At 44.1% G+C, this 15,771-nt stretch overlaps 1 protein-coding gene across 2 annotated transcripts in view; it reads left to right on the plus strand.

Moving 5' to 3' along the window:
- TMEM245 (transmembrane protein 245) overlaps positions 1-15,771 on the plus strand; it is a 74,227-nt gene that overhangs the window by 17,100 nt on the left and 41,356 nt on the right. For both annotated transcript variants that reach the window (XM_079949443.1, XM_079949444.1), the window contains exons 3-6: positions 758-859; positions 7,306-7,416; positions 9,348-9,536; positions 11,634-11,803. In XM_079949443.1, coding sequence (XP_079805569.1) covers positions 758-859; positions 7,306-7,416; positions 9,348-9,536; positions 11,634-11,803 — 572 coding nt within the window. The remainder of the gene's footprint in view (positions 1-757; positions 860-7,305; positions 7,417-9,347; positions 9,537-11,633; positions 11,804-15,771) is intronic.

Below are 15,771 nucleotides of genomic sequence, written 5' to 3' on the forward strand. Positions count from 1 at the left end.
GAAATATCTGAAAGGTCATGGGTTAGCTACTTCTAATTTAGTAGTGTAGCCTTCTTAGACTTTACCGACTGGTGGGGTCTGCGTTGCTCCTGAACGGGAGGAAGGAAGTCAAATGACACCGAGGTTGATTCAGAGAAAGAGTTTATTCTGCTTTCTGGATAGCAGAAGGCACTTGTGTGGTCAGCTCACAGCAAGTCCAAAGAAATGAGAAATTTCATGCAGTATATATGTCCTCCAGGCACCCTCTCCCCTCTTCCCCAGGAATCCAACCACGTCAGCTTATACACGTAAGTCGACATCCATGACCATAAACAGATATTCCTGTTCTGGTACTCTTGACCATAAAAGGTTGTTCCTGTTCCTATACTCTTATCTTGGGGCAGGAGGACACCAACTCTAAGAACACTCCTGAAAATGTGGATTTTGGGTCCCGTTTCAGACTGACTGCACAGAAACCCATTCCTTCAGTAGGAAATGATGGTTTTCCTTATATGAACTGCCCAGTGTGGTTATTTTATTGCAGTTCTTGTTGTCTCCCTTTGGAAATAATACTTGTGTTTTCAGAAGTAGTATTATCAGAGTAAATATATCCAGTCAAAATGTAGTCTTTTCATTTCATCTATAATAAGGTTTTTGCAAATATCTGTCAGGTAGCGACAGTTCTACCTGATCGTTCTGTTCATTCCATTTACTAGTTTATGCATATTATTTAGGAAAAAGGATGTCGATTTTATTCATAGGACCTCCTTTTTTTCAGCTTCTGCAGCAGGTTCTTGGAAGATTCCAGTGTTTTTGGTTATAGTTGTCTTAATGACTGTGGGTATGTTGCACGAGCACCCGAGTGGGAAAGAGTCTTCAGGTGAGAAACTCTCTTTTTCTTGTAGTTCCATAGTAGAGATAGCTAAGCTATGGCCCTTCAGATGTGTTGGACTATAGCTCCATCAGCCCCAGCCAGCATGACCAATAATGGTGGATGATGAGAGCAGTAGACCAACATATCTGGAGGACAATGGGTTGCTTACTCCTAGATGACACCAAAACTGGGAGGGGTGGCTAACACCCCAGAGGACAGGATCACACTTCAAAACGACCTTGACAGATTAGAGAACTGGGCCAAAACAAACAAGATGAATTTTAACAGGGAGAAATGTAAAGTATTGCACTTGGGCAAAAAAAATGAGAGGCACAAATACAAGATGGGTGACACCTGGCTTGAGAGCAGTACATGTGAAAAGGATCTAGGAGTCTTGGTTGACCACAAGTCAGGAGAGACTCAGCAGCGGAGGAAGGCACCAGCAGGGGGAGAGAGAGAGAAAAACAAAGGAATGGCTCAGGGAGTCTTCCAGCGATAACAGCGGAGAAGTCTCAGGTCCTCCCATAGGTACACCCACTCCTCGCCGGAAACTGTCGCGCCGAGAATCCAGACGACGCGTTTCCGTCAAGGAGCTTTTACGCTGGAGTAGATTCCGTAAACGCCCACTGTCGGATTCTGCCAGCGATTGAGGGAGCCACGCTTAAGGGCTCCGCTAAAGATAGAGTCTTGCTAAGCTGAGCAAACTCTGAGGGACTAAGCTTTTACGCACAAGCAGCTCATCATCCCATCACAGCAATCCGACAGTCTCTGAAAGCCGCTTGTGCAAGGAGAGGCATCATGAGCAACCCAGCCGGAGCCGGAGACGCAGGAGGAGCTGGAGCTGGTCCAAGCCTGGAAGAAAGGTACAGGATGTTGGAGGTCCAGCTAGCGCTGCAAACGGCTAGGCTCGAGGAGAGGAGGGCTCAGGATGCAGAAAAGGGGAAAGCCAACCCACTCACGAGGAAGGTGCCAGGATTGGTGCAGAAGTTTGGGGGGGATCCCAGGAACTATCAAGCCTTTAGAACAGAGATGCAATATGCCCTCAATCTGCAGTTTGATGACTTTCCTGATGAGGAATCAAGGGTAGCGTTTGTGATTGGCCATCTCGAAGGAGGGGCGAAGGACTGGGTGAGACCCCTGATGGCAGCTAATAATGACGCCCTAAAGGACTCGAGGAAGTTTTCTCGCGCCATGGATCTGACGTTTTCCAGCGAGATTGAACAGGGAGTGGTGCGCAGACAGTTAATGGGGTGTAAACAGGGGAGCCGATCTGTACGTGAGTACTGGACTGAGTTCACCATGCTGATCCATAAATTGGGATGGGAATTGTCGGCGGAACCCATACAAATGCTCTTCGAAGAAGGGCTATCTTCGGCGGTGAAGGACGAACTTTCCCGGGCGCCCAGGGCGGAGTCTATGGACCAGCTGACTAAATCAGCGCTGGCCATAGGAGCACGCCAGAAGGCGAGAGCTTTGGAGAAGCGGGAAGGGAAGGGGGAACGTTGGAGGGATTTCCGCATTCCAGAGATTCCCGAGCAGCATTCCCCGCCAGTAGAGCCGATGGAAATTGGAACAGCGCGCGCGCGCGCAGTTTCAAACCCTAGTGAAGGGCGGAAGAAGGAGGGAAAGAGCGCCAAGAAATGTTTTCTCTGCCAACAGCCAGGTCACTTTGCCAGAGCTTGCCCACAAAGAAAGGAATGGCAAGGGATGGCGGGAGCTGTTGGGGGGGAGGAGGAGGGAGTTAAGGAGCAAGTAAAAGCCAACGCCTGGCTGCCACTATCGGGGCACAGCAGCCAGGCCAAGGAGCAGTGAATGTGCCCACGCCAGAACCACCAAGACCAGCGCTTGTAATAGAGGTGTCGCTAGAGCTGCCAAACGGACACCCACTAAAGATAAAGGCGCTATTGGACTCAGGCAGCTCCTGTAATTTTATGAGTAAGGAGTTTGCAGCCGAACACCAGATACAGACTATCCCTTTAAGTAACCCTTTGCAGGTGACCATGATTGATGGGAGGGCGCTGTTGGGAGGGGAAGTTAACCAGCAGACTGTCCCAATGATAATGAGGGTGGCAAGACACACAGAACTGATAGCGTTTAATGTGGCCACCTTGGGAGGAGCACCCATTATTTTGGGAATGAGCTGGCTAGCACTGCATGATCCACTAGTGGGATGGCACCAGCGGGTAGTTTCCTTTGGGTCAGCGCATTGCCTGGCACACTGCAAGGAACGGGAAGCCCAAGTAAAAACCCAGGCTACGCTAGCAGGGATGGAAATAACTGATAAAGGGAAGGTACCACGACAATACGCCGACCTGATTAACGTCTTCAGCGAAAGAGAAGCAGATAAACTGCCCCCACACAGACCCTTTGACTGTCAAATTAACTTACTCCCAGGAGCACAATTGCCAGTGGCAAGCTGTATGCAGTGTCAGACAGGGAGATGCATGAGTTAAGGGAGTTCATTGACAAGAATCTCAAGCAAGGTTTCATCAGAGAGTCACGAGCGGTGGGGGGCAGCCCAGTGTTCTTTGTGGACAAAAAAAATACTAATAAACCCAGATTGGTCGTGGACTTCCGGGCCCTAAATGCAGTGTCAGAACCAGTGACTTTCCCCATGCCCAGAATCGATGACATTTTGACCCGGGTGAGGAAAGGGAAAATTTTTACCAAGCTGGACCTAAGGGGGGCGTATAACCTGATACGTATGAGAAAGGGAGATGAGTGGAAAACCACTATGTTCATCCCCTTGGGAGCCTTTGAGTACCTCGTTATGCCCTTCGGTCTACAGGCGGGCTCGGCCTGTTTTCAATCGTTCATGAATCACGTCCTGGGACCATTGCTCTACAAGAACTGTGTAGCGTTCTTAGATGACGTCCTGGTGTACTCAGAGAATGAGGAGCAGCATGTGCGAGACGTAAGAGAGGTACTGAGCAGATTGCAAGAAAACCAGCTGAGGGTGAAACTGGAGAAATGTCAGTTTCATACCAGAGAGGTGGAGTTCCTGGGGTACCGGTTGTCAGACAAGGGATTGGCCATGGATCCTAGCAAGGTTCAAGCGGTACTGGAATGGAAGACACCGAAAACTAAGAAGGACGTGCAAAGGTTCCTGGGCTTCGGAAACTTCTATCAGAAGTTCATCAAGAACTTTGCCCACTTAACGGCGCCCATCACTGATTGTCTCAGCAGCAAGAAGAAATTTGTCTGGACGGAAGAGGCGCAGCGAGCGTTTGAAAGGTTAAAGAAGGCGTTTGCGTCGGAAGAACAACTTTTGCACGTGGATCTACAGCAACCAATGAGAGTCGAGACTGACGCCTCAGACCGAGCGGTGGGGTCCGTGCTTCTACAGCCGGGAAAAGATACGTCGGAATGGAGACCGTGTGCCTTCTTCTCGCGGAGGTTGAACAAATCCGAGAGGAACTACACCGTATACGACAGAGAACTGCTCGTCATTCATGAAGCGTTTCGGAGATGGCGACACTTGCTGATTGGGGCGCAGCACAAGGTCCAAGTGCGGACCGACCACAAAAATCTGGAATACTGGAGAACTGCCCGAGTACTGAACCAGAGACAGGTGAGATGGGCCCAGGAGTTCTCCAAATTTCATTTTGAAATTCGTTACGTACCAGGACCGGAGAACGTCAAGGCGGACGCTCTCTCTCGAAAACCTGAGTATTTAGAGGGGGAGGGAGCGCCTGAGGAAAGTCATATCATCCCCGAGGACCACTGGGTGTGTGGGGCGGCATTGGTGGGGCAAAGAGAACTGGTAGAGGGTACCGAGAACGATGAATACGCCCAAGAGAAACTCAGAGAACTCAGGGGGACAGGGGAGAACACAGGGGGGTTTGAGGAAAAGAACGGGGCGTTGTATTACAAAGGGGCACTGTACATACCCGATGGGGAACTGAGGGGCAGAGTGCTCAAGCAGTTACACGACAGCCCCACAGCGGGGCACTTCGGGCAGCACAAAACCATGTGGTTGGTTACCAGGGAGTTTTGGTGGCCCAAGGTGAGGGAAGACGTACGGGAATATGTTAGGGGGTGCGACAGGTGCCAGCGAGCGAAAGGGGAGAGGCTGGCACCAGCGGGGCTATTGGAACCCTTACCCACACCGGAAAGGCCATGGGAGGCAGTATCCATAGATTTTATGACGGATCTGCCCAAATCCAAAGGGAAAACAGCTGTCATGGTGGTGGTGGACCTATTAACTAAGATGTGCCATTTTATAGCCTGTTCACACGCGGTCACAGCGGAAGAAACCGCCAAGTTGTTTGTAAAGCATATTTTCAGGTTGCATGGCGCCCCCTTGAGGGTGGTCTCCGACAGAGGGAAACAATTTACTTCCAGGTTCTGGAGGAAGCTCATGAGCTTACTGCACGTAGAAGTCAATTTTTCAACTGCCCGGCACCCAGAAACAAATGGGCAGGCGGAAAGGGCAAACGGGATTTTACAACAATACCTGAGGTGTTATGTAAATGACAGAGAAAATGATTGGGTAGATAAGTTGGCCCTGGCAGAATTTGCCTACAACAACGCGGAGAATGTGTCCACAGGGATAAGTCCCTTCCTGGCCAATTATGGGTGTCATCCCAGGGCATTTCCAGGAGAAGGAAGGGAGAGATGGAGTGTCCCGGCTGCGGAACACTTTGTTGAAGAGATGGAAGTGATCCACCGGCAACTCCAACTTAACTTAGAGAGGGCCAAGGAAGAATACAAGAAGCAAGCAGACAGAAGCAGAAGGGAAGGTGAAACCATAAGGGTGGGGGACAGGGTGTGGCTATCCACCCAAGGACTGCCGTTCAAGGGAGGGTGTAAGAAATTGAGACCCAAACGGCTGGGACCCTTTGAGGTCATACAACAGGTCAACCCGGTAGCATTCAAACTCAGATTGCCCAACCACATGAAACTGCACCCAGTATTTCACAGGTCTCTACTGTCGCCATACCGAGAGGGGCGAGAGTGGGGGGAACGTGAGAGGGGGGTTACTCAAACACCGGTCATAGAAGAAAGGGAACGCAACATGCATGTGGCAGAAATCATTGATTCCAGGTGGAAAGGGAATCAGGTGGAGTATTTGGTAGAATGGGAAGGGGAAGCGGAGTCGAAAAACACATGGGTGCCGGCAGAGGAGGTCAATGACGAGGTTTTAATAGAAACGTTTCATCAACGGTTTCCAAGGAAACCTCAGCCCGTGGGACGGTTCAGGAGGGAACACTTCGGCACCACTGATGAGGAAGAGGAGTTTGAAGGGTTCCCAGAATCAGGGCTGGAAGAGGGAATAGACTCCGACGAGGAAGAGGACACAGGGAGAAGAGACGGGAGGCAGTGGAGAGAAGTGTTTGAGTCCTCTGATGATGAGGAGTGTTCTTTCCGGGGTTTTCCATCCTCACCGCCAGCAGGGGAAGGGGCGGGAGGGGGTGAAGGGGGCCCTGGAGGGGAGGTGGATGTCAGGGAACTGCCATCAGAAAGGCAGGAGGTGGAGGGTCTCTCAGAAGTCAGGAGAGACTCAGCAGCGGAGGAAGGCACCAGCAGGGGGAGAGAGAGAGAGAAACGAAGGAATGGCTCAGGGAGTCTTCCAGCGATAACAGCGGAGAAGTCTCAGGTCCTCCCATAGGTACACCCACTCCTCGCCGGAAACTGTCGCGCCGAGAATCCAGACGACGCGTTTCCGTCAAGGAGCTTTTACGCTGGAGTAGATTCCGTAAACGCCCACTGTCGGATTCTGCCAGCGATTGAGGGAGCCACGCTTAAGGGCTCCGCTAAAGATAGAGTCTTGCTAAGCTGAGCAAACTCTGAGGGACTAAGCTTTTACGCACAAGCAGCTCATCATCCCATCACAGACACGGACAAACTGGAACGTGTCCAGAGGAGGGCAACCAAAATGGTCAAAGGCCTGGAAACGATGCCATATGAGGAACGGCTAAGGGAGCTGGGCATCTTTAGCCTGGAGAAGAGGAGGTTAAGGGATGATATGATAGCCATGTTCAAATATATAAAAGGATGTCACCTAGAGGAGGGAGAAAGGTTGTTTTCTGCTGCTCCAGAGAAGCGGACACGGAGCAATGGATCCAAACTACAAGAAAGAAGATTCCACCTAAACATTAGGAAGAACTTCCTGACAGTAAGAGCTGTTCAAGAGTGGAATTTGCTGCCAAGGAGTGTGGTGGAGTCTCCTTCTTTGGAGGTCTTTAAGCAGAGGCTTGACAACCATATGTCAGGAGTGCTCTGATGGTGTTTCCTGCTTGGCAGGGGGTTGGACTCGATGGCCCTTGTGGTCTCTTCCAACTCTATGGTTCTATGATTCTAGAGTATCTTAAGTGAGTGGTAGCTGCTGAAAAAGAATGCTGTCTAGGATTATTCTGGTGTGACTGAAGCTGTTGACAGTCCATGAATGGGAGCAGAAAAAAACCAATTAAACTACTTTCAGACCTTTATAAGTATTTTATTTTTTATAGGGGTAGAGCTTCCTGGTCAGATGGTTTCTATTGCAGCATCTACAATAGCCATGGCAATATCAATTACAGGAATTGAATCGAATAATGAGGAACATTCACCGCAATCCTCAGGTGACTGAATATTCTGTAAGAATGCTAGACATTTTTCAATATGTTTGCATGCTTTAATCTTGCTCTTTGAATTTATTAAATATATATACTGCCCTTTGTCCAAGGATCGCAGGGCAGTTTAGCTATGCTTATTTTGTTACTGCTTGTTTGTTCTGTAATTCATCTTTCAGCTTTGTCATTTGTTCCTTAAGATTACTGCATAAAGTGAAAAATATGCAATTTGTATTTTAAACTGTCATGTTAATGGTGATTTTAGTGATGTGGCATTATAATGGCTGAATGCCATATTGAAAGATAACAGTTTAACTATTTGTCAGATGATAAGGCACACAAGTAAGCCTTGAGTATTTGTATGGATAAACTGTTCTCTGGGCAGGTGGTGATTACATTAGCAAGTCAGATTCTGTCAAGTTAACTTGGTTTTTTTATACACTCTGCAAGCAATAAGGACTATTCTCAAAATTTCACAGAACATAGTTGGAAATATGAGAGGTGAGAGAAATCTCACAGGTTTTTTTTCTTGCTAAATTGTTCAGTTGATTAAATATTATTTTCATGTGGGTTTTTTCATGATACACAAATTAATTTCTGAGATTTTAGTGACCATGTTGTCAAATTTAAATAGGGCTTTAGCACCATCCAAAACCATGGATTGTGTAAGCAATAATTCAGAACCCCATCTGTGGTATGTTCTGCCAAACTTACTTTTATGTAATCTTCATATGCATACCATACAGCTGAAACTAAATAAACCCACCAGTAGAATAATTCCAAATATGAAGTAGCAGTTTATAAACCAAGCAGTCCCAAAATCAGTCAGATTACTTCTGTTTAGCCTGTTTTGATTGCAGTCTTGAGCAATTGCTATCATACAATATACATGACTTCAGTTCATCATTTTCAATGTTTGTTTGTGAAGGGTCATTCATACTGTCACTCTTGCAGAAATTAATCCTGCTAGTCAAATACTGGAAGCTTAAGGAGAAGTATTCTGCACAAAACACAAAGCTTGAGTGCTCTAAGAGTATGAGAATATGCTATCAGGGAGGTTTTTATATACTATTAGATTAAACTTTTGTAATTGTAGTTCTGTGTTTTGAGCTTGTGTTTTGCAGAGTTTATGAGGCAAATGTATAGGTAAACTGTAATTTAGAGTTGCTTACCAACTTCTATTTTCTGTCTACTCAATACAGTGATCTTTGGAATGCTACAGCTATGCTCTGTAAATTCAAACTGGAGACAAATCCATGGTTTACAATCATCTGTCAAACCACGTATCTGATTCTTGGTTTCAGAAGAAACTTTGTGCTAAACCATAGTTGGACTTTAGAAATCACACCAAATCATGCTTAGCCAAACCTTGGTGTATGAATAGATTATTTGTATATAAGCTTCCTTTTGAGATTTCAGAATTCCAGGCATTAAGCCTTTGATTAAAACACTGCAGCAAAAGTTATTTATGTGCACACTGAAAGCAAATATTTCACTGAAAACTAGAAAGCAATTCTCATTTTTAAGTTTTTCTTCTTTATTTTTTAGAAATGTATGATTAAACTTGTTTAGTTCTGGATACGTTGGACTTTTGGGAAATTACAATGTGGTGTTAAATGCTTAGTAGTTTGTAGGGGTTTACATGAGACTGGTAGACACGGCTTCCCAAGCATCTTAGAAACAGTTCTGATGACTGCTGTGCTTCTGAATAGCAGTTTGTTTATTTGTTTAAACAATTTATATACCACTTAACTGCAATGGTCTCTTAGTGGTTACAATAATTGAATACAGAAAAGGTAATAATCTGTTAAAATGATAGAATCAGACTTCAGTTAAAATGTCTGACCTCAACTGAAAGGGAGTGCCACAAAATTCAAGTTAAAGTTAAAACTTGCCAGTCTTGTTGAATGTATTATATAGCTGACTTTTTCTTCTTCCAGGAACCGCAGAAAGTAGTGAAACATCTTCTCCATCCACTGTGAGTGGCAGACAGAGACCTGAGATCGGAACACTTCTTAAAAAGAAGAATACAAGTGATATCTACTTTGTTCTGCTTGCATGGGCCATTGTAATAGTTCAAATATGGTTGAATCTCTGGATAATACAGCTGCTGCCAGTACCTGTTGCAGGTTGTTCACTATTTTCTTATATTGTGAGGGGAAACAATATTTAGATGAAAAACCTTCAACCAAAGTCTCCACAGTACAGATCACTTGTGAAGGTGGAGCAAAGAGAGTTTGTCAAATTGTAAGGAAACAGAAAACTTTCAGTTGGCTGAATCAAGACTCAGGAGAGCATAACAGTAGCTGTGCAAGGGAGTTTTGCTACCCTTTCCTCTATACTGCAGCTCCTTGTGTTCCCTGAAAAGCTACCATTATGGGTCAGATCCTCTGAATCCCTGTGGGATGTGGCACAGGGGAGAATTTAAGGAAACTGGGCAGGCAGCTTCCTAATACATACCCTAGCATCACATACCCTAGGTCACTTTGTGCTACAGAGTATAAATAGTAAGAGGCACTAGTTGAGCTGGTGTGGACTGTATGGAACATAAGCAGTGAACTGGAACAAACCAGGGTCTTAAACCATGTTTATGAAATTAATAACATCCTGGCTTGTTCTGAAACTGTTGACCATTGTTTCCCAGTTTGGTAATGAGTGCTTAGCTGGTGATACATCATGAAATTGAAAGCCAGATACCATCAAGCCCTACTGTTTGCCTCTGCATAATTCCATCCTTATTTCAGACATCATGATATATTGGAATATTGCGATGTTTAGCTGGTGATATATCACAGTTTTGAAAACCAGATACCACCCAGCCCTGTTGGCTACCCTGCATGTGATCATATGACAGTTGATGCCTTGAAGATTTTTCCAAAGGGGTCATCAAAGTAGTTAGACTCCCATAGGAGGAGGGATGATATTGAAATAAAAAGAATACAGTGGTGCCCCGCAAGACGAACGCCTTGCAAGACGGAAAACCCGCTAGACGAAAGGGTTTTCCGTTTTGGAGGCGCTTCGCAAAACAAATTTCCCTATAGGCTTGCTTCGCAAGATGAAAATGTCTTGCGAGTTCCTGCGGGGTTTTTTCCCCTCCCCCCCTTTTCCTAAGCCCTAAGCCGCTTAACAGCTGATCCGCTAAAAGCCGCTAAACCGCTAATAGCGCTAATCCGCTAAGCTGTCAATGGGCTTGCTTCGCAAGATGAAAAAACCGCTATACGAAGAGCCTCACGGAACGGATTAATTTCGTCTTGCGAGGCACCACTGTACTTAAAATATAAAGAAAAAGAACCTCAGTTGAGGCCTAAGGATCAGGCTGAACGTGTTGTGACTTGCTCATATATGAATTTCTATTTATAAGCCACTGTGACATGGAGCTGATTTACCTATTGCAGTATAAGAAAAAGGTTGGCAAAGGAATTATCTGCCCTGTCTGGGAAAACTTTGCTGTGTCTTTGTCATTTGTTCCTTAAGAGTACCACAGTCATATAATTAAGTCTTGTATAAATAATTTTAGCCCCAAAGCATACGGCTAAGCTAGATTTTGGTGCTAATGAGCAGAATATATTTAGTCTTTATGCTAGTTACATAATTGCCTCAGAAACTCCCGGTCAGTCTCCATTACGTGAGGGGAAAGTAAGTACCCAACAAGTTGCTCTTCCTCCACTGACTCTTCTTATAATTTTGATTTTCCCAAACAGTACTTCCAGCAGCAGCAGTCTGAGCTGTGTGCAATTCACATTGAAAACCGTAGGCATCATGAGTAATTTCAGACACCATATTAGTTTCAAACTATGGTTTAGGATCCTCTGAGGCTTTCCATGTATTGTGAGACTCCAAAACATATTTAAACATGTGCCTTGTTGCATTTGTGCTGTGTGTGTCTCAGAAAACCAAATATTTTTGGAATTTTTAGAATCCTTCATAATTTTTATCACTAATTGGAATCAAGGAGCCTTCAAAGTTCTTAATGTTGAGGTGTGGTGTGTGTACCTATTTTACTCTAGCTCTTGTAACTATGGAATATGTATTACTATCTGTATGAACCTATTAGCTATTATGTACCTGAAGCACATATTTTGGGAAGTTTTTGTTTCAGGCGGCCAAAATTATTTTCCCGCCTGTATCAGCAAAAGAAATGTAGCAGCCATTTTAGTATAGCTTTCTGCAATATTGCTGTATTCATTTTCCCCATATTTTTAGTAAGTCTTCTTTTAATATTGCAGTGTGGGTTGTCAAAAAACTTGTGGTCCACTTTGGAGTGGTGAAATTTCTGGTGTGTCACTGCAGTGTCTGGTGGCATGTCCTTGAAGATTTTGTGAGAGAACGTCAAGAAGCTCTTGCACCGCGACCAATCAAGGGCCTCGGAAGAGTCATTCTAAAGCTAGACAGTAAGGTATTTAAAGTTGCTTCTTAAACTTGTGCGTCTCTCTGTGTGTATCATATATAAAATTTATTTAAACATTTTTTTCCTGATTTTCAACCAGAGCATCAGATATATTGGGGGAGTGGGGGCAGAATCAAACCAGTTTTGCCTATTTCAATTACAAATACGTTCATGCACTGTAATGAATGCACAGAACCCTTTAGTATTGTACAATCCTGAAGGTAATTTGCACCGTTTGGGTTTTAGGTTGTAAACAGTACGAGTTACACAGTTAGGGTTGCTGTAGTTAATGGCTTAGGTACAGTGTTCTTTTGACCAGAACTCAAGCCATATGATGCTCCTGCAGGTGAAAGGTAGGGAGGGGACTTTTGCTGATTGTAGCCCTTTGTGCTTCATGAAAATTTGCTCCAGCAGGTTTTGGGATCACCACACACATACACATGTATGCCAATGGGAGTCCCCACTGGATCGGAGAACTTAGGTTCCAAGCCAATACCTCTTTTGTCTATACTCAACTGAGCCTCCACAGACCAAATTTCTTTTTCCCTCCCCAAAGAGGGACTCCCAGTAATAAACCCATCCAAAGGAGTTGTCAAATACATACCTCCTTGGCATTAGTAATGGAGACGCTTCCTTCTAGATGACTTGCTGGGCCACATTCTGCACTTTTCAAAGGGTGGGAAACAGCAGGCCAGGTGAGAGCTTGCTACATTAATGGAAAAATCTGCTGAGACAGATTGTAAAGGTAACCACAAACTTTAGGGTGCCTTTCCAGTTGTGTAGTACTTGGCCAGTCTGAGAAGCTGTAACAGTTGTTTGTGAAATTTGCTTTCTAACCTGCCATGTCTAGTCATATGGAGACTATCCTGATAATGTTTGTTCGTTTGTTATAAAATAAAAAATATTCTTTAAAAATGGTAAAAGAGAAACCTTTCTCAGAAAAGTCACTGTGGACATAGATCATGATACAGTTTGCATGTACAGACACCCCTCCATTTATGCACGTTCGGTATGTGTGCAACCACACATACGTGCATTTCACCAAACCTGGAAATGACTTTAAAAATGGCAAAAAAGGCCCTAAAAGAGCAAAAAAGGCATGAAAACAGTGCCCAGCTATCCCAGGAGCCTTTGCACCAATGGTCAAGGCCTGTGGAGAGTTGGAGCCTTGGAGGGAGCTTGGTGGAGTTTGGCATCTGGTAAGTGCCGCTGGTTTTTAAAAGGATGTCGAGAGGTTTAGAGGGTGTTTGCAGGCTTTTCCAATGGTGCTTCAAATATACACAATTCCATGTGTGGACGCGGTGCCTCGGGACATAACCCCCGCATAAAGGGGGGGTTGCTTGTAAATTAATTGCTGTATCAGTGACAAAGGTCCTGGACTGCAGAGTGCAGTACTCAAGCTGTGGGATAAATAGTTCTAGGTGACTAGAGAGGGGAAATGTGACACAACAGGAATGGATGGTGTCTTTAAGTAATTATTCATCTTTGAATATCAAGCTTCAGCTTTAAATAATCAGTCCAAAATCATCAAGTTCCCCCAGTGCCTTGTACATCTTTTACATTTTCTGATGGCACTGACTATTCTGTTATATTATCTCGGTAAGCACTTAGAACCACCTTAACGTACCTGCAAATGAGCATTGTGATATGAAATCATTTACAGCTTTTCCTGTGAACCAGAAAGTACTTGCTGTGTCTAGACTAATATCTAAGATAAGCAAAGTTCAGTAAACACTGCAAGCTAAAGCACAGAGTAAATCATTATCATTCTACTGTTTTATTATAGTATAATTGGGACAAAACAAACAATAGAGCCCACTGAATATTAATTGAATGTCTAGTTGTATGAGCTTTTAGCTGTATCGGCCTCAGCAAAGCAGTTTCACGGAGTCTGCACTCCACTGCCGGCTTGTGCAGTTGCTTCTCCCCTCAGCCAAGCAGTTAACGGAGCCCCCATCCCACTGCTGGCTCATGCAAGCTGGCGGCAGAGTGGGGGATCCTTTACAGTGCTCCTGCCCCCCAACTGAACAGCCCTGATGCTTTGAAAACCTGACATTGCCCAACCCTATGCTCTGTGAGGCAGAATATTGCCAATATGTTAACAATGCTGCTGAAAGTGTCCGATGAGCTGCCATGCTTAGTTTAAAGTGCTGGTACTGGTTTACAAAACCCTATGCAGTTTAAGACTAGGATACTTCAAAACAAATTTCATCCCTTATATATCCAGTCTATCACTGCTGTCTGTAGTGGAAGCCCTCCTGCAAATACCATCTCATCAAGTTGTCCATTTCCTACGATGTAGGAATCAGACCTTTAGTGTGGTGACATCTACCCTCTGGAACTCCCTCTCATGGTGTCATCTCTGTGATCTTTTAATTGTTTATTTGCACCAGCTATTTTTAATCCCTTAATCACCAAGGTTTCTAAGTAATGTACATAAAAATGAGAAAAGCGTCCATTGAATGTCTTCCTATTTCAACAAGCCTTGTAAGTGGACATTCTTATCCCATCTATATTGAGCTTGAATTTATTTTTATAGTTGATGCTTTTATTGTTAGATCACTTCAGGATTGTTTCTGGGAAGCAATTCATAAAAAAAAAAAAATCTGGAACGACAATTGAGGTTGGATCCACTCTTCATCTTATTTCTTGTTCTGGTTTTCTAGAAGGTATTGCAATAGATTATGTTTAGGGTTTTATCTTCAGATTTGCTCATCCACCTTGTAGTAAATGCATGAATTCTCTGTGTAGTGAATTCCAGTGTTGCATGCTGCGGTCATTGTAGCAGAATGAAAGTGCATGGCTGCTTCATTACTGACTTGCTACTACCACTTGTGTGGATTTTCTGGGGAAAGTCCTATACAAAGTACGAGTAATTTGCATAGGAATGTTTTCAGTTTGCATTGGAAAATATTCTGATGTCTTACGAGAATGAACTAATTTAGCATGTTTATTTTACTTCTGTTTAGCAAACAAAGCTAAAAGCTTTGAAAAGCTTACCTAATACTGATTTGCAATTGGCATCTATTTCTTTGTTAGTAGTGAACTTAATCAAATTGAAAAATTAAGGAAAATTTTCTGCCCTACATCACTGTTTCACTGGCCTTTAAGAAGATAATTAATTGTATTTTTAAGCTGCTTAATTTTGTAGAAGGTTATTTTCTTGTAGGTTATCTAGTTTCTATTGCCCAGTGTTACTGACGATGCCTTATTTCTTTGCCTTGGCAATGGCCTAGCAGTTTGCTCCTGCCATTTCAGTCTACACAGGTCACCTTTTAAAATGTACTACAAAAGTAACATGATCAGATATTATATAGAGTTGATAAGCACAGTCTTATTTCTGCTCACTGGCCTCCAGCTGCAATTTCTTCAAGCGCCGCTCTCCCATTACTCTCCGTTAAGCACCTTAAAGCACAGAATGACATGGTGCAACTAGCAGGTAATCCTATTGAAGCCCTAGTCTCCATCAGCCCTGGCAAACCTTGAAGCTGAAGTGCCAAATGTTTTTCACCTAATGCCATTATTCCAGTTGATGGAGAAGGGATAAGAGAGTAGAAGCTGCTCTTTGAAAGAATTCTCAGGCCTCAGCGGCAATGTTTCTAAACTTTTTTTTTTTTTGCATGAGCTGCCTTTGGGTAGATGGGCTCACTATAACAGAGGTGAAGTCCAAACAGCTCAAAGATGTATTGAGGAAGATAGCAGTTTCCACAACATTCCTGGTATGTTTGTTCTTTGATGAGTCCAACTTGTTTTTTTGTTTTTTTTAAAGGTTTTGTTAAATAAAAAGAATGTTTTCATTTGTCACACAATGAAAATAAAACAAAGACATGGCTGGAAAAAAATAAAAATCACATAACAGCCAACATACTGTGATCTCCAATTGTTGCATAAATGACCATGTACCATTAATGCCCTTTAAGTATTGAGGACATAGGCCACCAGTGGGTAGCTTGGATAAGCGTGGTTAAGGAAATAGA

The sequence above is a fragment of the Podarcis cretensis genome, assembly GCF_951804945.1.
Source record: "Podarcis cretensis genome assembly, chromosome: 13".
Classification (NCBI taxonomy): Eukaryota; Metazoa; Chordata; class Lepidosauria; order Squamata; family Lacertidae; genus Podarcis; species Podarcis cretensis.